Consider the following 25,192-nt stretch of genomic DNA (forward strand, 5'->3'; position numbering starts at 1 on the left):
ATAATTAAGGATTTTTTTCAGCCAACAAGAAGAGATCCTGTGTAGAGTGGGAGAGATACTATTCTGCCTTCACCTCATTAACACTCACTTGGGGAAACGAGATAATTTGCCTTTGTCTTTCTGAGCCACATTAAGAAATTTATTTCAATAGCATCAGTCATACTAGAAGATAAAAATGGTGCAAATCATGCAAATTAAGAGAAGCTGGCTTAGCGTGATTTGTGTTTATATAATGAAAAAGGTTACTAATTAATTGGTGAAATACTATTTGTAATTGTCCCTCTCTGATAAATGGATTATAATGGTTGCTCAAGTTTGGATTCTTTCCTCATTGTTTCAAGCTCGTAAATACACGTATAACTGAAAACAAAACAAAACAAAACGCAGCAATACAGAAAGCAGGTGCTGTGAGATAATTCTGGGTTATGGAAAGCTAAAGGAGTACCGTTCTTGCCTCCCAAAACAGAAACTGAAAAAACAGCACAAAACTTTCCCACGCTTGCAAATGATTAAATGAATGAAACATATTATCCAGAAATGTACATAATTAATAACTAATAACTTCAAGCATTCACATAGCACTTCACAGCCCAGATCCTCAGATGCTGGGGAGGGCACAGTGCAAATCAGGAGTGGGGAAAGCACCACTTTGTGCTTGCCTGATCCAGGGATTATTGTGTGCCTGGCCAGTCCTCCAGTGTAAATTAGCCTGGAGATGGCTCTAATGACTGCACTGGACCTTTAAGCAGGGGGTGGGGGGAATCTGTCTGATAGGCCAAATGAAGGGAACAGTGCTTTACGGCTGGGGGGGTGAGAGGAAAACTGCTGCAGGAGGGTCAGTGTGGTCGCTGACTCATCCCCTGGGAATGAAGGGTTTAAAAGGGGCGACCCATGCAGTGAAGCCCCCTCATCACATGAAGCAGGCTGAGGCAGCATCCACCCTCCCTCCCCTTTAGGTGATGAAATGCTAGGTTTGGTCAAGACCTGCTTGTGGGCATTATGCTAACTGCCCCTTTTCTAGGAGGGTTGGGAAGGAATTTTGGCCTAGGTGCAGTTGGGGTTTTTTGCCTTCCACACAGGATGGGCATTGTTCATGCATGGCACGAAGGGCGGTAGGCTGAATGTCACAACTCATTATATAAGTGTAGGGAGGATGTCCAGTGCAGGTACTCCATAGGGAAGGGAATCAGAATCTGGGAAGCCGGATAAATGGCTTGGAAAAGGACTTAAAAAGGAGGTGTTTGTTAAAGGAACGAACAGGGGAGAGGGGTAGTTGGGGATTCCTATGATTGGTATAAAGAAAAGGAGTACTTGTGGCACCTTAGAGACTAACCAATTTATTTGAGCATAAGCTTTTGTGAGCTACAGCTCACTTCATCGGATGCTTATGCTCAAATAAATTGGTTAGTCTCTAAGGTGCCACAAGTCCTCCTTTTCTTTTTGCGAATACAGACTAACACGGCTGTTACTCTGAAACCTATGATTGGTATGGCAGGGCGCCACCCCCCCTTTCTTACAGGCCACCTTAACCCTCCTGTGATGGGGGTGGGGTGGGGTGGGGTGGATGGTAAGGTCCCAGCAATGCATTGGCTTGAGGGACCAGGATGGAAAAAGAGGGGGAGCTGGCAGAAGTCCCACAGGTAATTATGGAATAAATGTGGGGTTACCTGCACTGTACACTTTTATCTGCTAGCTAGTCCCAGACATCTAATAATAAAGTTGTGGACCGATTAAACCCATATCAAATGTCTCCTGTCCTTCTTTTGGTCTAGTTGGACAATTTATGTCTGCTGCCCGTGGTCCCAATGGTGTAGCAACCGAGGATCGCAAAGGTGCATGGAAGCCTTGGCCAGGCGACAGGGTAAGAGGAGGAATAAGAAATTTTTTGCTGCCTATATGCCACTATAGCTGGAGTGATCCTCCTGTGGCTGGCTATGCTGGCTTTAGGACTGCTTTATGCTGCTGGATCAGTTCAAAGTGCCTAGATAGCATCTGAATAGCAGAGTCCTCCCCTGACTGTATGAAAGTGAACTGCTTCATGCTGCCACGAGACAAAGATTGCAGAATTAATCCCCAGTTCTGCAGTGGGGGCCTTGGGGGAATGCCAGGGGCAGGGAGAGTGATTCTGTTGTGTATGCTGTGCCATGGAGATTCTGGGCTGTGACACAGCCCGCAGGCATCCCTGGGGAGAATACCATAAATACAGCAGCTCCTGGGGCTGCTCTACCTCATGCCAGGGGTCACTCTGGCCCCCAGCTGACCTAGAATCTGGGCAGCACAAAGATGGCACAAAATGACCAACCCTGCCCCTAGCCTGTACATTCTGTACTGCCCCTTCAAAGAGGCGCGGCACACAATTGTAATCGACATCTGTAAACTTACATTTCATGGGACGATCAGTACAAAAAGTTACCTCCTGCAACAACGCTTCCCAGTGGATCACAACACATTAGCCCTTCTCCTCCGGCATCAATAATATGCTGTGGCAATGTTTCTGCAGTGGCAGACACACATCAGTGTCACAAAAGGGTAAACGACACCAGGACTCTAACCGTCACTACATTGTGACCTAAAAAGAATTGGGCAATATCAATTCTTCTAATGGTATTAAAGGAGGCAGTATGACTTTTCATTTGTCCGAAGTAATCTGATTGAGTGTAACATAGCTCGAATTTCATTTCCCATATCTTTATTAAAGCAGTGCTGCTCTTTAAAGAGAAATCTTAGCAGAAGAGAAACCAGAAACTATTTTTATTGCCTGGATTTAGAAAAAAAAAAAAGAAAAGAAAAGAAGAAGAAGGTAGACTGGCTCCATATTAGCTTGTAATCAACCATGAATTACAGAGATTCTTTTTAAAGGACTTGTAAATGCAATCTAATTAGGTTTCCAATGGTTGGAGATTCATTTACATTTGGCCCAAGACATTGTAACTGGCCAGGAAATCTGTCAGCTTCCACTGAAAAATAAAGATTACATATTAATTTTCAGCGTGTATATGAGAGATTTCTTGGGCTGAATATTATGTCTGACAAAATGAATGGGGTTATTTATGAAATTTTTCATTTTGTGAAATACTGGTTCAGTAGGAATTCTCTCCACCACCTACCTAGAGCTCTGTGTATTGAAAAAGAATGATCGGTAAAACCGGGTAGCTGAGGATTATAGAGGGTTTGAAATATGATGGCATGCTAAATGCACAGAGAAACCCAGACTAATTCTTTTGCTATTTCTTTCATCAGGCACAACTGGAAAATATTCGACCTTCATTCACAAACATATTCTGAGAAATATAGCTAAACAATCCTTGAATGAATCCTAGGCTGTCACTGATAAATGCTATTGTATGACACCTCCTTGTTCAGTAGTAAACGAATACATGAAGCACTAATTGCTTTGAAGTTAATAAAGACTTTATTGGCTTCCAATAATTGGTGTTTGTTTAGCTGCTATGATTATAGTTATCACTTTCTAGTTGAGCAATGTAAGATGGTCGTAGTTTCTACCTTTTACAAGTTTTAAATCCCAGTAGAACTGACAGGGAAAACCATAACCACAAATTGGTTTGCAATTTTCCTCTTTCTTCCCAGCAAACCCTGTATGGTTATATTATGAACCTTGCTTCAAACAAAATGCTTCTGACTTTTATGATCCTTCTGTGATCTAAATAGCTATCTCGTAAGATATTCCAGTGCAGCTTCTTTTTCAATTGCTTTTCCTGTGAAATGGCATTCTGGAGATTTCTGGGGACCATTTCACACTCTTATGGTATTGATTTGCTAACCCTGATGATAGGCTTATATTTAAGATACAGTCTAGTGTATGAACAAAGCGTAAAGCTTATGAAGAACACAGCCAATACTTTCAATAAGCCCATCTTCTTGATGGTGTTTGCCTCTCTCTGAAGTGGGTTAGTGTTTTATATTACACATTTGAGTACAGAATGCTAGATATGCTGCATTTCTAATTGCCCTCAGATGTTTACATTCAGTTGGGTTACAGTGACAAAAGAAGTGAAAATGCTGCAGTCAGGCCACGCAGATACTGCTCCTCAAACACAAGCCCTGACGAAGTATAAACAGACAGTGAGTTAACAAGGCACCCTTGTTTGGGCTTCACAATCACCATTTGCATACTCAGACACCAGTGGTAGGTAGTTAGGTGATGGTATGAGGATCCAAGGGCAGGACTGGATATCCTAACGTAGCTGTCCAGCTTTGAAACACAGACCCATGCGGCCAAATTTTCAAAGGAGGAGGACCAGGGCTGGTGCACAAAAATCCTTGCCTGTCTGAGCCCTACATGTCAATGTGCAATTACCACTGTGAATACAATGGGTTTTTTAGATACGGAAATACCCATTTGCATGCACAATGACAGTAATTCTGCATTCATGTAAAAATGTATGCGCAATTGGCTCCCCCTCTCTGGCCTCCCCAGAGCCCAGACCAGACATTTGGGCTTGGATTTGTCCCTAAAAAGGCTCGGATCATCATACAAGGCTTATAGTCTGGAGCCATCTTTACTCTGGTAAATTTTTACTGAGGTTAAGGGATGGAAATAGACGACTGAGCAAACTAGGAAGAAAAATAAGTAAAAAGATGAGGGTGGTTTAAAAAAAAATTCTGTGAGCAGGGTGGTCTCCCTGAAAGATTCTGAGAGATCATCTCAGGGGCAATTTGCTTTGGGGTGAAGGGAGGGTGAGGAATGGGAATATTGAAAACGTGAGCAGTAGTGGACAGCCACATAATAGAATGCATGATTACATTAGGCAACATGCAACCAAAAGCTGGAGCCGCTTTTAAAAGGTCATGTGGATTTAAAATGATTAAATGGAAGAAAATAATAAAATAAATAAAGATTGTTGACTTCTGCCAAGAAATGAATATAAATAAATGTGTTGTACGACAAGAGGAATCATATTTTATCTGTATCTATTACTGTATACATTGGTTTATATTTTACGTGTGTGGATAGGTTTTGGAAAAGTGTGCATGAATGATGATATAATTGCATATGACTGTTGAGTGAAGTCTAGATGAATTGCTTGTTGATAGCAAACAAATGAAGAAATTCCGCTAGCAATATCTGCTATAAGTGAGGATCATGCAAGTTAGAGCTGACCAGGGTCAGTTTTAACTTACACGACAAAAACTCTTGCTGTATGCCCAATGTTTGGTGCAGCAGAAAATGTCTGTTTGGTTTGGTTTTGGTCAGTTTCATCTTTTTTTGCACAATCCCTGCCAGCTTTCTGGGATCTGCACTGCTCAGGTAAATGTCAGGTAGAGTTGGGAGAATTTTTTTGATTTTACTCTGCAGTTTTCATGACAAAATGGGAACATCTAAAGCAAAAGAATTGTGGGTGCTGCAAGAACATTTACAACAGGCATTTTATGAAATTCATGTGCAGTAGGTTAGCAAACAGATCATCAGAGTTGCAGTGGGCCTTTGAAAAGTGCTATATTGATTTTCGCAAAATTTGGTGGTTTGGTACCGAAAAACTTCACATTTGCACAAAAGTATTGAAAAGTTCACATTCCCCCGTACCTTTACACTTCATTGACAAGCTCTGCGTGACGTGTAACCATTTTAATAGGTGATACCTTTTCTTTAAAAATTAAATTCACTGCAGATCATGTAATTTTCCAAAATCATCCTCATTATTACTTCTCATTTTTATTACAGAACTGGCAAGGGGCAGCAATTCACAACATTCTCATTAAGTGAGCGGCAGAACTTGCACACAGGAAGAGATGGTCCCTGCCCAAAAGAGCGTGCAATCTCAATACACAAGACAGACACAGGAAGTATTGTTATCCATAATTTACAGACAGGGACCTTAGGCTCTGAGAGATTCAGTGACTTGCCCATGTACCCAGAAAGTCTGTGGAAGAACCAGGAATTAAACCTCTATATCCGACGTCCCAGTTCAACGCCTTAACCACACGACCAGCCTTGTTCTCATGGGAATGACATGAAAAATTAGCTAAGTGCAGGATAGGCAGGGACCACCATTTAAAGCAACATCTTGCCTTAAGAGAGAGCTCCAAAGTATCCAGAAATATTTTGAGGGCAATTCTTCACCTTTGTTAGAAAATAACTCCATTAAGCAGCTAGTATTTTAAGGTCCTTGGATTATTTCCTTAGGAAAAGTTGCACTGTGCTGGTAAATGTTGGCAGAACTGAGCTTTTAGGCAAGGGATCGGCAACCCTTGGCACGCGGCCCATCAGGGAAATCCGCTGGCAGGCTGGGACGATTTGTTTACCTGCAGCGTCGGCAGGTTTGGCCCATCGCAGCTCCCACTGGCCGCCCGTTCCAGGCCAATGGGGGCTGAGGGAGGCGGTGACCAGCACATCCCTCGGCCCCCGTCACTTCCCGCAGCCCCCAGTCTCCTGGAAAGGCAAACTGCAGCCAGTGGGAGCTGCGATCGGCCGAACTTGCAGACGCTGCTGGTAAACAAACCGTCCCCGCCCACCAGTGGATTTCTCTGACGGGCCACGTGCCAAAGGTTGCTGATCCCCGTTTTAGGCCCTGATTCTCCAAAATAACCCACATGGGTGTACATTGGCACCCTACCAGTCCCCTGGCCTTCCATGGTGCATTCCAGGTCTGCTCACATGGATTCCTTTGCAAGATTCCCTTCTCCCTTGGTTTTCAGTGAAGCACTCGCTCTCAGATTTCTTTTTATGGGAACGAGATTAAAACTTTTCATTTTAATTTGCCATATGGCTGAGTCAAGTTTTGTTGTTATTTCGATTGATTTTACTGATTTTTAATATAAGGGATGCAGCTTGGGATGTCCAAGATGTCCTTATCCTATAAATAGTATGGATTGTACAGTGTTACAATGCTTCCCTAGAGAAGTTTTAGACTCTTTCCATTAAGGGACAAACTGCCATTAAACTGTCTATTTGGATGCAGGAGAAATTCTGAGTCAAATTCTCAAAAATTATGCAGTGATTTCCTATACGGACTGTTTCTATTCAGTCTTACAAGACACAGCAAAATGTTCTCCATATACAGACAGGTGGAAGAAGGTGACACCCCTTTTTAGCTCCTTCCTGTTCCCAAGAATTGAGATGCAGTTCAGGCTGGGTGTTCAGCTTCCATGGAGCTGTGCTGAGTTACCCCAACGGCAGATCTGGCCCTATATTTTTCTACTAGAAAGTTACATAATGAACAGACATGCCTCCCACAGCCTATCAAAGGGGTAATTCTCCCCTAGGTCATGAGGACTGCGGGTTGGGAGAAAGGGACATAAACCACACAGATTACAATCTCTAAGGAGAGGAGCTTCAAGTTGACTAACAATCTACAGTCATTGTTCAACAATCCAAATGATTAACTGTACAAGAGGGCCTTTCTTCTTTCCCCCTTTTATCTGAATATATAGTCTCAACCCAGCCTTTTATACTGTAGCAAGTAAGCAATGTACGAGGTTTACATTTAAGGTTTAAAAACTTTACGCAAATACACTGAAAGGGAATTGAGCAATCCAAAATATACACAATTATTTTTCGATGGAGATTCTAGATAAACACTAGGAATACAAGGACCATGTTTAATGTTGCTATCAACAACAAAAGACTGGAAAATCTTGAAACACTGCAAGTCCATCTGTGTTTGCAAGCAACTGCCAAGTTCTCAACTGTAGTTCCTTCCCTTTCAATTCTACATTTTCATGATAGATTAATGGGCGCCATTTCTCCAGAATAAATAAATGAGGAAGGCTGCCTCCCCCGCCCTGTCATTTTCCTAATTTCCTCCAGACCACTGAGCACATTAATGCAAGCAAGCCACTATTTGAGTTCAGCAATGATCACATTCAGTGAGGAGGGAATGCTTGGCTTTACCAATTTCTTTACAGACTAAAAGCACTTTAAGTTTAAAAAAATTCTCGAGTGCAAACAACAAATACATTTTAACAGCTGACGGGCTGTTCTTCACCTTCCCTGACTTATATTTAACCTGCCTGCAGAAATGCATCTGGATATTTTATACACACTGCTCATATTTCACTGTGTCCGTCTGTCTTGTTATCTCCTTTGAGAGACATTTTATACAAATATATTTAGATTTTTTTAGTTCGTTAATTTATACCAGCCAGTATAAAATTATAGGGTTTGGAAGAGTTTCTGAATCAAACTTTTATATGCAGCTTGAAGCAAAATTCCCTACTGCATACAGCAAAACTCCACCAGTCCACAGTGTGCTAATCTGTACATTATAATTTGCACATGCATGTGCATATACACACACGACAAAGGTTTAAGAGTAAAACCACGGTCTGATGAGGCCCCATGTTATTGATATTTCACCAAATATACTTTGGTACACGCACTACTACATAATTATAAGAAAATAAATATACAAAAGTTAAATTATATAATTAAAGCAACCTCTGTGATGCACGAACTTCGATGTTTCGGTTGCGAATGCAATGCAAATAGTAAATAACAAAATTAAAGATATTTCTTTAAAAAGAAGAGATGCGGCTTTTGCTGTACGTATGCTGTCAATGCTCGGCGTAGCTCCAGGTTTGGTTATGAGGTATAAGCTGATAAAGCCCATTGGTGCACTCACTGACATCTCTTATTCTGGATGACATTATCCTGGCATATTATATCTAAAAAAACCAACAACCTATGCTTGGGTACCCCAGTGGCAAAACGTGAGTAGACTGCATGCCAAGAAGAGTGCATACTCTTTGGATTGCTAGGAGAGATGCAGCGAACGGTTTACTACCCTAAGGGTACATCTACACTGCATCTGCAAGTGTAATTTCTAGTTTGGGTAGACTGATCAAACTAGCCAACTAAAAATAACAGCGTAGCCACAGCGGCCCGGGCAGCAGCATGGGCTAGCCGCCACTTGAGTACATACCGAGGGTCTTGGATGGAATTTTACTTGGGTGGCTAGCCCATCCCATCATGGCGATACTGGTATTTTTAGCATGCTAGCTCTGTCAAAGCTAATGTCAGTATGTCTACCTGAGTTGGAAGCTACTCTTCTAGTTGCATGTGATGGAATCCAGGGCGTAGAGAGAGGAGGAAGAAGGTAGGGTAGTAAGCACTCACCTTGACCAATTTGCCTTAAATTTTTACCTAAGTGTCCAACTGATTTTGAGATACGTGGTTCGTGCAGTGAGTTAACCCAGTAACAAAAGGGTCCAAGTGATCTAAAAACTAGTGTAAAAATCAAACAGAAAAGTTTAAGTGCCTCCCCCCCACGCGAAAGCCATTTAGATCTTATTTATATGTGTACAGAAAGAAAGACCAGAATAGCCCAATCCTTTACTTGTGCAGGTCACCTTTGAAAGCTTGGGCTGAGATTCTGAAAGGAACCTGTGAAAGTCAGGCACCCAAATTTCTATGTGATTCAGGCACTTAACTACCTGAGACTCCTTTGAGAATCCCAGCCTGTTTTTTTTTTTTTATCTATTGCATGAAATGCATGGGACACAACTCTCCTCTAACTCACTCCATTTCTGTGCCAGTATAATTCCATTGCCTTTAATGAAGTTCTTCTTTAGCAGAATCAGACCCAGTTGATTCTAAGCTTGTGAGTCCATCAAAGAGGTGACCTGATTCTGGAAATCACTTCAAAGTTAAGCATGTGTTTAAGTCAATGGGACTTAAGCACATGCCTAAAAATTCCCTTCCTGAGTAGAGATACCTGCCTAAAGTAAGTTTATGGCTTTTCCAAACTTGACTGTGTCTAAACTGCCAGGCATTGAACCATCTAAAGCTGATGATGTTGAGGGGATAATATATTCAGTCTTAGAAAGATGTTGACTGCACCTGCTTATTCATGCAAAGAGTGGCAATGTCATCAGTTTGAAGAGATTCACTTATTCAACCTCCAGGGCAAAAGAAATATATCCAGGGATATGGGAAAATAAAACCAAATGCAAACCAAACCCAACACAAGACAGTTAGAAAATTAAAATACATTAAAAAAACCCCAAACTTATGGAAGTCCCCAACTCGAGTTCATCCAAGATTTTATGAGAAAAAAAACAAACTTGACTTCTTTGAGCCAACACTGTTTATAGCTGCTGCAATGAAAATTCTAATTTTGTGCTCTAATGAACACAAAACGATCCATAGTCAACCTTGGCAAAACTTATAATGACTGTGTAATTGAAGTGACTTTGTCACATTAAAAAATATTTCACAAAATTGTAGGAAACAGACAAGAAATAAAACCAGGGGATGGGCAGCCTTAGATAGCTGACCCAGAAACCAGTCTTGCCCTTCTCCGTTTAGTTAAGTGTGATGCTTATAAAGCTGTGACACATTTGTATGCAATCGCTCTTCTTCCAGTATGTTCAGGCTAATTGCAGAATTCCACACAGTATCTAGTCATGAGGGCTGCAATTTAAGATTTTATTTTTAAAGCAACATTTGCACTATAATTTCATCTGCCACAAATTACATGTGTGCGTGCACACACACGGGGAAATATTTGCTTAAATATGGGACACTTATATGAATGTAAATGCACATGCTTCATCAGATGGTATTTTAGCCGGGCTCCCCTGCCTTAGAAATTTCAGGGCTAAGATATGCAGAAGGGTTCAACTGGCAACTTAGTTTTCCTGTGGGAATGTTTTGGATAGAACCTCAAACCACAGTTAGACTGCACTGATGATATCAATAGAAAAGGGAGGGTTTCTTTTAGCAAATTAAAAAACAAACAAACGCCACCTGACATCTGTCTCTAAGAAGAGTCCAACAGTGGCATGTGGATTGTCCAGGTGATAAGACAACCTGGACAACACTAAAACCAGGCTGTCCATTAGGTCAAACAGGAATTCATGTGGTCTGGTCATTAACAAAGTTGGGTTCTATTTCCTGTCTTGATGACTTATCTCCACTCTCACTGTGGCTCCTCTTCCAACTCTAGTGCTCTCCCATCAGATCCCTCCCTTTCCTGGCAACCATCCTCCTCTGTGTGTGGTTGCCGTGGGAGCTTCCTGAGTGGAACTCTTCTTGTTTGCCCCTTCTGTGGCTTTCCTCATATCCTTGATAAATCCAGGCACAATCTCTGCTACCCATTCTGCAGCTTCTTTCCCCTCCCTGTTTTCTCTCACTTTACATTCAGGTGACTTGAGCCCCCTTTCTCCCCTCCCCCCCCCCCCCCCCCACAGGGACACAAACCTGCTGGTGTAGCTGGGCAGTCATGTTTTCAAAACCTGCCCTAGGAACTGGCCTCCCAGCCAGCATCCTGGGAATGTGTGGCAGGGCAGGAGGCAGTTTTTCTATGCTGAGCACTTCCCTCCCATTAGCTGAATGGGCACCAAATCTTCCCATACACTCTGGCTACCGCTTTTCTCTTAAAAGTAAAAAGAACAGGAGGACTTGTGGCACCTTAGAGACTAACCAATTTATTTTAGCATAAGCTTTCGTGAGCTACAGCTCACTTCATCGGATGCTCACGAAAGCTTATGCTCAAATAAATTGGTTAGTCTCTAAGGTGCCACAAGTCCTCCTTTTCTTTTTGCGAATACAGACTAACACGGCTGTTACTCTGAAACCTCTCTTAAAAGTGTGTCCCAGCCCTTCCCTCTGCAGTTCTCTCTTAGCAGGGTGGGTGGCGCTGGAGCTGGCTGCTCCTGAGAGAGAGGGGCAGCTAGTGGGGAATGAACAAGGAGCCTGCATGAGACAGGAATGAGGGGTAAAACAGGGGAAAGCAGCAATGTGGATGGGAGAGAAAGCGCACAAGCAGCCCTGGGGGGCTGGGAGAGGGAACCAAAGCGGCTGGGACAAGGGGTCAGTGAAGTTACATGGTGTAAAATGGGAGTAAGGCGTGATGAACAAAGCCTGGGGGGCTTTCTTTTTATCTCACTGCATTTGTACTTTGCTACTGAGGCACAATAATATTTAACACGCTGTGATACTGACACAAGGGGTGCATGAAAAGCCCAGGGTCAAATGCTCCTGTGACGTCACTCTACTGACAAAGAATTGGGATCTAAATTTCAACCTGGGGTTTCGGTTTCAATTGCGAATGCACAAATATTTTATATTTATTACTTAGCACAGGAATGACTTCAGCAAGCAGCAGTGTAAGTCCTGTAAAGAATGCTAATAGCATCTCTGAACGCAACACTAAATATTTCTCAGAGTTATCAGCAGTGATTTTGCCTTGGGCTCAGGGACAGAAGCGTCCTTGAAATAAAAGGTTTCAGAGTAACAGCCGTGTTAGTCTGTATTCGCAAAAAGAAAAGGAGTACTTGTGGCAAATCATCCCCATTTTTACCATGGTAAGAATTTTTCCAGGGATCAGTATTTCAGAGTACTTTTCACAATGCTCTTTCACATGAAAGACAAATCTGATTCGACATGAAATTCCATTATGAAGAAACTGTTACATGTGATGACACTGGTTATAGAAAATTGAAATGAAGTGAGAGGAAGCTAAAACCAAGCTGTATGAGATTCTGCTCTCCTGAAATGACACAAGGAACTCAATATATCTAGTCATCAAAGTGATGCCCATTGGGAACTGAACTACAGTTGCACCGCAGAAGGTTGCTACTTGATTGCCAGACCCAAAAGTGCTAAGCCATATGCTGCTTATTTCTGTGGCTAAATAGCTTACTACGATTGATACTGGAGATCCACTTCTCACAGTAAAACAACAACAGTCATGGCAACAGGAATTAGCAAGCAGAGTGTGTGAATTATCCTTTGCAGTGCTAAATTCTACCCCTTTTGAGTCTTAGAGTTAAAATTAATTAATTTTTTTTTCTGGGAAAATTCACATCAAGCTTGAGAGTTCTTCGGGAGTTTTTTTTTTTTTTTTTTTTTTTTACGGAAGCCTATGCAGAGATTTCACATGAAAGCTGCAATCGAAAGTTCCTGCTCATGCTTCTGTCAGTGAGTTTCCAGGGGAGGTTGATTATGAGGGCTTGGTGTTGGCCTTGAGAGTGTAAGCATTCTCACTGATCTCTTTATGAATTTTTTCCCCTCCGTTTGCCTAGACAATCCCCTTGATTTTCCTCTCTGCTCACCTGTCTGTATGAATCAGCCTTTTTATACCTTTTCTTCAGCCCCTACGCAGTCAAAGTCATTCCAAGGTCAGCAGAGGGCCCCAGTACACGGGCTCTCTGTGTGTCCCTTCTCCCAGCTGGAGGCTAAATGTGCTCTGTTTACAATATGCTCAGTTTCCATTTGACAGGGCCTGGAAGCCAGTGTATATATCTGAACTTAGGTCCCTTAGTTAGTACACAACGCTGTCAAGATATAGCCCACTTCTATAATTAAAAAGCCAGCAAGCTGGCAGGGTTTGAAGGATGAGCCAATACTTGAATAAACATTACATCTGTAATGTGAGAGTTACGTGACTCAATAAGACCTTGACATACAACAGAAAATAAAAATCAGCCCAGACATCAAAAGCAGCCCCACACTTCCAATATGCTAATCTCGCCTTTCAACCATGATCTCTGCCAGTCATATAGTATTAGGTAAAAGTGTTTTACACAAACCACCCTTAAAGTAATATTTACAGCCTCCCTGCCACTATTAATAAAAATACATCATGCTCTTGTAAGGAGGCACAATTCGATTACTGAACTGTTATCCAACAAGTCCCGAACACAATTCAAAGTAAATTTCGCTAATAAGTCTATTTTTCTATCCTGCCAGAAGGGTTGCTAATGAATTTGCTGCTTGAACGCACAGACAGATTGGGAACTATAATGGCGCTGGCATGGGCAACATGGCATTGGCACCAAAAACCTATTTGTACCCACACAAAGTTTCCTCTGGAGTACGTCTCTCATCCAGAGGTGATTTTCCAATAAAATCAGCCTCGATCATTGCAAGCACAGGAGCAATGCCTGAGGGAGTATATGAGGCAATTCAATACTAGGAAATGTAGTACCAGGCAAAATTAACCTTGTAGCAGTGTTATTTCCTGAAACATTATCTAGTTTTTGCCTTTCTTTTTTATTCATCGATCGTAAATGACTGGGATTTTTTCTTCCCCTCTTTCTCGCCCTCAGAATCAAAAGGTTTTTTTCTTTGTATTCAGAAATAGGTGCATGAAATATACCTGTTTTTCTTTTAATTCATTAAATGACTGCCAAAGGTAACAGGCTTTGTTTGCTGCATGACATCCCCTTGCTCTTGGACATATACTACGCTACAGAAGGGAAGGCCATTTTTATTCTGAATCACTTCAGTGAAATTCAAAGGGGGGGAAAAGCCATATTAACATTGAGTCACAGCCCAGCAAAAGTCATGAGTCTCAATTTTTACTCGCTTACACTGGTGTAAATCAGGAGTAACTCCATTGTAATCAATGGATTTACACTGTGTAAGCAAAAGGGCCTGAGGGTTTCAAAGTTCAGGTTGACACCCCAGTCCAAGCTCCAGCATCTTGTATTCCTTTTCTATTCAGGTCACAAACTCCTCAGTGTTTGGACCTTCATCTGAAAAGTGTCTAGAATGGCCCTAAACAAATCATCATAATTATAATTGCCCATGCCCATGTGAGTACAATGTTACTATTTTCATGAGCAACAAGCAGAAAGCTTTATCCCTACTTCCTTAACTTGCAATATTTTGAAGGGGGAAAAAAATTGCATAGCAGAGAACATAAGGAAAGAGTGTGAGCTATACAGGCCAGATCCTCATCTAGTGTTAATTAGTATCGCTCAGCTGAAGCCACTGGCATTACATCAATTTACACAGGCTGAGAATCTGGCCCTCCCTGCAAATATATTGGCATTTGTTGTTTTGTTTTAGTGTCTTAATTGTACACCAACACAAAGCATTAGTTTAAAAAAATTCACAGGTCGTTACAAAGCATCTGTTATTTACTGCAACACCCAAAAGCAGGCATCTAAGGGTGTTTAAATAAATGTAAAGCTATTTAAAAATAATATTGACCAGAGGTCCAAATCCTCAGAATTTACATGAGCTGAGGATCTGTCTACGTACCCCTCCCTCTAAAGTCTCTCTCTCTCTCTCTCTCTCCGCCCATCCATCCATCCATCCATCCATCCATCCATCCATCCATCCATCCATCCATCCATCACTCTCTCCCTGGAAAGTTTACATACGGAAATAGCCTTTACTGATGTCCTTCCAGGACAGGTCCCTTAGGGCTTACTTGTTACACTGAAATGGGTACTACTCGTGGTAGCGAGAACAACACTTAGTAAACATTTTCAAAATTTCGCCCTGAATCATTTGGAATTGAGGACGAGCTGCACCTTGTGGGACTGATTCCTAAGGCTGGGAGTCTGTCACGGAGGTCACAAAAGTCATGGATTCCATGACTTTCTGTGACCTCTTCAGTGGCTGATGCTGGCTCGGGCAGCCCCTGGGCCAGCAGCAGCAGTTTGGGTCTGTGGGAGGGGGCTCAGGGCTAGGGGGTTGGGGGTGTTGCTTACCTCCGGGTGGGGGGCTCCCACTGCCATGGTCCTGCAGCTCCTAGGCAGTGGAGGGGCCGGGGGGCTCCGTGCCACATGCTGCCTGTGCCCACAGGCCCTGCCCCTGCAGCTCCCATTGGCTGCAGTTCCTGGCCAATGGGAGCCGTGGCAGCCAGCGCTTTTGCCCCTCCGCCGCCTAGGAGCTGCAACATGGAGCTGGGTATAGAGCACTAGTGGGGGTCCTGGGCCATGCACCATTGCCCATCTCCCCTTCCCCAGCACCTGTGGTGCCCCCTGACTGCCCTACCCTGAGCACCCACAGCCCCCTGCCCAAGTTTTAGTCACGGGTATTTTTAGTAAAAGTCATGGACAGGTCACGGGCCATGAATTTTTATTTACTGTCCATGATTTTTACGAAAAATACCCGTGACTGAAACGTAGCCTTACTGATTCCTAATTTGTTACCAAGTTACTGGGCCAAGCCCTGCTTGTCTGATTCAGTAAAGTTGTCACAGTGTGATCAATGAGACTATCTGTGGGAGCAAGGAGAGCAGAACTTGGCCCGTTGACTCTGGCCAATGAACTTCTCCAGCCTAGGAGTGGCAGAGATCTTTGCAGCTAGAAGGGGCCAACAGATCTCAGTATTTGTGGTGAGAGATCACATTAGAAAGAGAGGAGATGAATGAGCTCTCTGAGTCTCTTCAACTCACTGTCTTGTAAGCAAATCCTATAAATTATACAATCAAGTTGGAACCATTTCACTATAAAAATGTATTGCAATCATTTGAAAAATGTGCACTAGGTCCTTGTTGTGAGGTAGCTGAAAACCTTGATAACGCTCAAAACTACTTTATATTTTTGGTTCCTAGCCAATGAGACTCATTTGTACAGTTTGAAATCCAAACAAACTTGTAGTCAACTAAATTATAACTTATTACCACAGGCTACAGACTTTTAATACATTCTGTGGTTGGAACTGGACGATTTACTGTTTTGGGCCCTGCTGGCAGTTATCATGCATCATTTCCCTAGAAATAAAAATAGCCCTGCTGTGGTTATCCTCTGCACTGATAAAAATATATCTAACAAGATGTGTCAGAGGAACAAATTCAGAAAATAAAGGCAAGAGATTAAATAGAGTTATTATTTTATGTCTAAAGTACTAGATCTTTCAGCAGCCATGACGACTTTTGGTCTACAGCAAAAAGGTATCTCAAGAAGGAAAAAAGATCTAAGGGAAGCATCAAGCTCAAATAAAGCCACCTGGGGATAGCTGACTTGTAGGAGCTTTGCAAGAGTCAAAATTTACATAAAAATCAGTATTTAGGGTTTAGCGCGATAGAATCAAAAAGGATTTAATATGTGCGTTTCTTTGCAAACCGTTTAAAAGCGACGTTTTATAATCCATTCCCAACACTAACCTTTAATGGGTAAGAGTAAAATAATCCTTTGCGATATTTTTGCAGTTCACACGCCGCTGATGAAAACCATTGCCCCCTCAACATAAACCACTGGAAACCAACAGCAGAACGCATGTGTATTGGTTTTAATGAAGTAATGATTTAGGCCCCAATCCTGCAATGAGCTTTATGAGGGCATAGGGATTAATCCACATATTAGTATTGATTTTTATTACAATGGTGCCTAGGAACCATAGCCATAGACCATGACCCCACTGAGCTAGGCATGTGCAAACACTTTGGGTAGCTAGGGCAGCGCCTTGTTTACTTATGTCTGGTGCATTTGAACGGCTTTTCATTTTCTTTCATATTACACTATAGTTTATTTAACTGATTAACATGTTAATTCATGCTGGACTATATAAGACTTGGGCCCCAATCCTGCAAGTTGGCTCAATTGATGGGACTCTTCACCGGTGCAGGTGTCTACATGGACTGAATTGCAGAGTCAGGGCCTAAGGATCTCTTCTTTTAATTGCTAGTAAGCGGATTTTGTCTGGATTTTTACTGGGGATTTGAGCGCTTTTGCATGCTAGACTTAAGGTATTAAAACATAAATATGAATGCGTTTCTTTGAGCAATGAAAATGGACGGACACTTTAGGGACTGTGGAATTATGGATGGATTTCTAGCACAGATTTAATTGGTGCTAACTCATTTTGTAGTTAGCTGGGAGTAGAGTCTTAAGAGTAAACAGGAGGGGAGATTTTGGAAATAGAGAGATTAAATAGGTGGTGCCATGTACATTGCTCAGCACTTTTATGGCCTGGGAAAGCTATGTTGTTGTTTTATAAAATGGACTGATTGTAACATTCCTAGTGACGTTTTAAAGGAACATGTTTCCATTAGATACTGTATAATAGAACTTGGCCAATTTCCCATTCGGTTGCCAATAAATAGGACACCCCATTTTATTCTGAACACTGTCTTTTTCTTTTTTTTTTTAAATAAAAAATAAGAACTTTGTGCCATAGCCCAGCAATGTATAAATGGGGACATGACTACTCTTGTGCCCCTATTGGTTGCTATGTGTCTGACTTGACTGGATTAAAAAAAAAATCATAGCCCATCAGCTTGCACTGGTGCCAGCTGGTGCTAAGAGGGCTGTTTATGGTTCCAAAGATACTCAGTGTACATCAACTGAACCAGTGAGCCTGATCTTCTTGTCCTCCACCTGGGTGAGTCAACAGGAAAACCCACTAGCTCTGCTTGACTCACTAAGACATCAGACCTTCCATGTTGTATTAAGCCTATCCCGGGGGAGGGGGAAGGAGGTGCCACTCCATCTGATAAATTATAGATATTTTTACAGTGCAGTTGATAGAAACAATCACTCCCATTCTGTACAGAAGAGAAGATGAAAGGGCCATAAGAAATACCAATGCACTGGCAAATGAGAGGACACCTCTGTAATGGATTTTAAGGGTTTGTGATTCACATTACAGTGTACTGGATGGGAAAGACAACCCTAGGAAGTAAGGTTGGATGCCCTCCAGTTTGAGAGGGATTAGGACCAGAAGATGAGTTTTATGGACAAGAAAGTACAATAACTACTACCAGCATTTCTGGTTAACAAGCTCATGCTGGTCTTGTTAGCTAAGGAAAATGAATGAAATTGAAAATAAATAAAACGTTTGAAAGAATTAGGATGTTAGCACCGTCTGTGTCCCAGGTCTAGGTATCTGGATACCATTAAGGCTAGAGCAAAACTTAACTTATGCAGGTGTTTAGAGAAAAGTTTTATTGCTATCTTTCCATTAAAGATCTTTAAAAGGGCCATAAAAGATTAGGGGAGAAAGGACACAGAAGGAAATCAAAGCCAAAAGCAATGTACCTGGGGCTAGTATTCCCTTCAAACGTTTTCACCACTAGCCAGAAAATAAGATAATATGGTAAGCATTTTTTCAGTTTCAGAAACGTAATCTGTCTCTTAAATACTCTACTCTGAAGCGATGGGTAACAGTAGGTTTTAGATGGGTGACTCTTTTACCTGCCTATTTTTTCCCAGAAGGGATAGCTCAGTGGTTTGAGCATTGGCCTGCTAAACCCAGGGTTGTGAGCTCAATCTTTGAGGGGGCCATTTAGGGATCTGGGGCAAAAATTGGGGACTGGTCCTGCTTTGAGCAGGGGGTTGGACTAGATGACCTCCTGAGGTCCCTTCCAACCCTGATATTCTATGAGAAATCTCTTAGCCATTATTCACGAAGAGCCAAATTCTTGGGTTAGGTCATGGTCAACCCGTGTGCAGAAGGGACTCTCCACATGCAGAACTCACTCTTCTCATGTGGAAGAGGGCACACAGAACAGTCTTCTTAGCACCATTACCCACTTACAGCTGTGGGGACTGAGGAGGTGGAGACAGGGTTGCCGTACAATGGGGCATGGGGATGTACATCCTTGTCTCTCTAACCTCAGAGATTAAGCCTGGGTTTGTATTACCTGACCTGTCGAGTCTTCTGCAAAGAGGAGATCCGGCCTGGATTTTGACTAGGCAGAGTCACTGGTATTGCAACCAGCCTATTCAGGAAAGAAATGAAGGCCTCTCACATGGATGGCCCTGCCCTTGTATGGATCTCTGGGAATTGTACAAGTTTGGATGCTGCAGGTTCTCCCTCATTTCTACTGAATAATGGAATCTCCCTTGTGCTTGCTGACTAGATCCAAGGCAAAATGAACACGATTCCTCCAGAATCTGTGATTTCCTTCCTAAGTGCTATTGGCTAATATGGGCTCCCAGTTTATGCATTATCCTGGCCACAAGCTCTCCCAGTGGACCCCTCATCTCATTCATTGGACAGGAAGGTCTGGGTATCAGAACAAACCCTGCAATTTAATTCTATGTGATCCTCCTCCTCCACACTAGCACAGCACACGGGCCAGAAGTTTACAGGCTTCAGCAATGTCCTGACTTAAAATTATTTCTTGCATAACGCCTCTTTATAACTGGAAATCGTCTACTACGTGACCTTGGTCAAGTCACTTAAACTCCAAGGGCTTAAATTTCCCCAACTGTATAGTTAGATAGTAATACTTAGCTATCTCACAGGGATGGGATGAGGTTTAATTCACTGATGTTTGTAAAGTGTTTTGAGATTCTTAGAGGAAAGGTGTTACAGAGCAGAAACATGATCCAGTGGACTGGGCATGAGCCTGGGACTTGGGAGACCCTGAGTTTAATTCCCTGCTTTGCCACACATGGCCTGTTTAAGCCTGGGCAAGTGCCATGGTCCTGGCTCCCAATGGGACAACCATTCTTCCCTACTTCACAGGGGTGTTATGATAATAACCCCATTAAAAATCGTAAGGTGCTAGGATATTGCAGGAAGTGCACTGTGGGTACCTGATCCAGACAGATGTGTTATTTTTAGTGTCTGGGGTTTTTAAAATAATAACTGCATTATTTCCACTGAAAGATCAATTCTGCAGGCATTATGACTTTTTTTTATATTTTTCACTATGCTTATTTATAGCAATGTTGTGCTGGATAATACAACAAATACATAAAGATGAGTTCCCCTCGCTCTGCTGCGTTTCCACAGCTCTCCTTGCTCTGTGCAATATGGCTGACTGAAAGCCTTCGTAGCTGTCCAAAAGAGAGCATGTATTCCAAAGAAGTGAATCTGAATGCCACCTGCACATACTTAGCTACTAAAGGAGCTCACTCCAGTTTGTCTAAATACCTCTCTAGACAAGCACAAACAAGAGCCTTGATGTGCCTATAAAACTTTAGTAGGTTAGTTGCTTCTCTTCTCAAAAAGAGCAAGAATATGAAAGAGATTTTACAGAATAAATGGCAACAGCCATCTTCAATGATCTGCCCTGTGTAAAACAAGATGTTGAATTGTGTCAATTGTGGGTATGTTATTGAGTAAAACACCGGGAACATTAATAATTCTAGGTGGCGAAACAGGTAGATCATTTCCATACAAACCTTAGTCATGGAACCTTTACGAATATGCAAAACATCACAGACACAAGGCCTTATTTGCAGACACTGAATTAAGCTGTAATCTTTAAAACTGAGTTAATTCTGAGTCTGGTTTTGGGAGACAGCAATTATGTCAGAAAAGTATAAAAGCAAGGAAAATTTTTTTATATTAATGACAACTGAGAAAATATATATATATATATATATATATTGTAACAGTTGTCAACTGCAGTTAGATTCAGCTCAACTTATTAGTGCATGGCTTTTAGCCAAAAGCAATTCACATTTGCAGAAGTGTACTATCACATATGTCTTAATAACAGAAATGTGTTTTTAAAAATGTATGTGATAAGTCACATATGGTAGAAGGAATCTGTACAGCTTTCAGCCCTTGTGACAATGGAAGCTACTAAATTTATTTTGTGAAGCTGAAGAACATTAAAATTCAAGTGAAATTCTCTTTGACATTTGAAAGAGCTACAGCACTGATGGCATTAAAAACTAGACAAGACTCTGCGGTGCTGAATATGGTCTCCTTGCTTATACAAATACAATCTAGATCTATTACAGTTATCTTAAAGATACCATTTTACTCTTGCCCTTAGAGGCAAGGTTTTAGGGTAAAACCATACAGGTACATTAAGTGCTTACATTTCATTGAAAAATACGAGGCAGATATTTTCGCTCTTCTTTATGCAGAGTGTAATTAATATGTATAATGGACTCCCTAGGGTACTAACTGAAGCTGCAATCATTAACATATTCAAAGGCAAGTTAAAACAAGCAGTTGGGGAAAACATGACAGGGTGAAATATACATGTGGAGGTGGAGAGCGCTAGATTGGCCATATGGCCTTCTTCCATCCCAAAATGTTAGTATATTTTTCAGGTCCCAGAAAGCAATGATTTAACTTAAAATGAAGAAACGAACATTTTAGATGGTGTAATTGCGGATCGCTGTAAAGTACAAATTGCTTAGGAGTGGCGTTGTCTGCTGTAAACTGGTGCCGCACCACTGACTGCCATGAAGTGGTCCCAGCTTACACAGCGGAGAGTTATAAAAAAATTCATGAATGAAAAATATTACATTAGAGCCGCCCCCAGCTCCATTCTCTTGTCCCCTAGAAGCTGAAGGGGAGCAGCGAATTCACTTCAAACAACCACCACCAGCTAGATTTTTAATAGCTTGGACTGGACTGGAACTAGTTACCTAGAAATGAATGGCCCCCTGTTTCATTACAAGTTCCTTCAGCTTTTATATCTCCCTTGGTTTCCATTTCTAATTCTCACCAGATTAAATGAAACATAAAGAGTCTGATTTACAAACTGCCTGGCACCTTGCACAGTTGTTCTGATGAGCATTTCACATTCATTTTGCCCCGGTGTAAATGACTATCCAGGGTGGAAGGCAATGGAGAGTGAGGCCTGTAGTCTTTTTGTTGTGCCTCCCAAAACACAGCCACTCATGAGCCCTCCCAGAGAAAAATCACTTCCAAAAGGCATCACGATCAGCAAAGTGCAATGAAAACAGTGGCTATAATAGGAAGATATAGCTCCTGGGGACTTAGTTAAACTGCAGACTGATCATCCACCAAAGCTGGAAGTATGTGTTTTATTGGTACTTAATAGAACATTAAAACTAGAGTATATGTTGTTTAAGCAGAAAAAGTAGCTGTTGATTGCTATTACCCTTAACTGAAAACATCTCTCCTGAAAGTACCAGGACATCTGTATGGCAACTTTCTTAATTCAATGATATACTGTAGAGAATGGCTGCTAGTGCCCTAAGATTTAAGAACTTCTCATAAAATGCCCTGGAAATTGGTCCCTGGTAGCTTGCTCATCCTTCATAGATCCCCAGTATAAAGAACAGAAATATACGTACGTACGTATGTACGTATGTGTGTGTGTGTGTGAGAGAGAGTTCTTAATCAACAGGATGGCAAAGCTCTGATACATTGATGCAAAATATTCCCAAGTGTCTAGAAATCATTTGGCACACTCGCAGTTATTTCCCCCTCTGTCAGATCTTCCCAAAGATTGCAATTAAAAACCAATCTTTTTAGCATGTGCAACCCCCCCAGGCAAGGAGTACTATGTTCTGAACATGATGATGATATTATTTGGCAGCTATTCATAGACAGTACATATTAATTTATGTAAACTGGACACAAATCAGGGCATGCAGTCATTAGGGACTCATGAAAAATCGAAATCTGTCCTTGATGATCAGGGGATTTTTTTATGGCTCTGATTATGGATTAACTCGAGTTCCAATGTCTATTTTATTGCCGTATTGTTGGCCTTTTGTTGTGGTTGTTTGCATGAAGTTCATTAAAGTTGAATTTTCCAATGGATATAAAAATAACTTACTTTACAGGAATGTTTCTAGGTTTTGTCTTTTCAGCAGCCTATAAATAGAAGGGGGGAGGGGAAAAGAAACAGTTAAGCAACATTATTAAGCACAATCATTCCTGGAACCAAAATAATATTAAAATAGAATGCTGTTCAGAAATGGAATAAGCAAACCAAAGCAGGATACCAGAGTTAAGTAGGCAACAGAGTGAAGATAGCAATTGCTGAACCCTTTCCCCACAATCATGATACAGCTCTTACAACATTCCTCCTGGTGTTTGAGACATCGGCATGCTTTATTTTTTTAATGGCCGTAAGCGTATAGGAACCGTTCATTCAGAATGATCACCGTCCTTCCCGGGCTGAGATCGGGTCATGTTTGTTGCAATGTTACTACCTACATCTAGCACACGAACAGCAACGGGAAAAAATAAAGGCAAAAACGGATTCTATTTCCAAAACAATTTTTATTAGCCAACAACAGAAAAGGGCAATGGATGACCAAATGTTCAGATCAATTTCCTCCTGTGAAACCTTTGAGGAAACACACTCCAAATCATCTAAATGAGTAAATCTCTGGGCCTCTCGGCCTGCACCGCCTAAGACATGGAGCCTGGTTCCAGTTTATTGCTGAACCCATTGATCTGTGTACAGTCCATTTATCATTCATGAAAAGAGCCAGTGATCTTCACAGTATATTAGAAGAAACAACTCAGATCATCTGTCAACGGCCCTCTTATTTCTGTTTCCCTCTCCACAGGGATTTCATCTCCTTCGATTCTTCTTGAATTAAAATGTTGCTAAGCAACACAGCTGGGGGCACTGATGGCAGAATGGCTACAGTCTATCAAACTGTTTAAGCTGTTGGAGATTTTAGTGGTGATTTTTTTTATGCTTCTATGGCATAATTATGTAATCTGAACCAAACTTTTATTCCCTCAGAATTTCATAGACTACATAAATCACATTGTGATACAGAGACGGTTGAGATATTATCTTAAGACAAAATTAGTGCTGTCAAATCATTTTAGTGCATTCTTTTTAGTATTTGCAGTCCTAGGCTATCAGTTTTAAATGAGGAAAGGAGTCAAACTGTTAGGCAGATTACATGTACCGTTGCACTGAAATGCAGATTGAAAGGTGACTGATCCATAAACCCATTACACTATGGAAAGCTTTCGTGCTTACTTGCATTTTAGTATATTTCAGGAAACAAAATAAAGCCAGAAAAACTGGCAATGATGCACAAGGATTAAGGGGGCTTGGGTGAAATATTGTAACCTTTGCTTCATCCAGGGACAAGGAAAAACATATTCCTTGGTAAAAATTCCCAGTGAGGATATTCAGAATGTTCAGATAAGGACAAAAGGATTAGATCTTCTGTCTAAACTGGCCTCAACTCTGAAGCGAATCCCCTGAACTTGCAATATTGGGCTACAAATCTTGTGAGAATAGGCTGTTGTATGACATCGTCAGTGGGACCAGAAATTTTACAACCCCCGCCCAGTAGTAGGAAGATCCACATTTAAATCCATCGACATCCAAAACCATTGATTTTTTACTTAAGATAAGGAATTAAGGTTTGTGAGATCTGAAATGGGGAAATATTAGTTTTATGGACTGGCTCCTTTTGTGCAGAGAAAGGCTTGCTCTTTCGGTCTTAGATTACGTTTTACATTATTTATTATGGGTTGGTATAGCCTGGGAGAAGTGTTTGTTTTATATTTATACAGTGAAATCAACATAAAAAAACAAGACAGTAAGCAAGTACATGAATATTAATCAAACCAACCAGGTGAAAAGAATGGTAAGGCTGCTCACTGAAGCACTCAGAACTCAGGAGGAAATGTGAAAGTTAACCTTAATTCTGCCCCCTTGTGCAAACACATGATGAAGTCCCTTCCAGACCTATGTTTCTATGATCGCGTCCCTGCCTCATGAAGCGGTCAGTTGACTGGTGTGGATCCTGCCTCACTCTATAGGCACCCTCCAAAATATACTTAATTTATTTGATGTGGGCATGTTCAGGGCCAAAAGAACACTGTTTAACAAAAGAACCCTCA

At 41.6% G+C, this 25,192-nt stretch overlaps 1 protein-coding gene across 3 annotated transcripts in view; it reads right to left on the bottom strand.

The window, feature by feature from the left end:
- Positions 1-25,192, bottom strand: part of AFF2 (ALF transcription elongation factor 2) — a 412,391-nt gene that overhangs the window by 71,307 nt on the left and 315,892 nt on the right. For all 3 annotated transcript variants that reach the window (XM_075132559.1, XM_048863483.2, XM_048863485.2), the window contains exon 9: positions 23,148-23,185. In XM_075132559.1, coding sequence (XP_074988660.1) covers positions 23,148-23,185 — 38 coding nt within the window. The remainder of the gene's footprint in view (positions 1-23,147; positions 23,186-25,192) is intronic.

Source organism: Caretta caretta, chromosome 9 (assembly GCF_965140235.1).
Source record: "Caretta caretta isolate rCarCar2 chromosome 9, rCarCar1.hap1, whole genome shotgun sequence".
Lineage (NCBI taxonomy): Eukaryota > Metazoa > Chordata > Testudines > Cheloniidae > Caretta > Caretta caretta.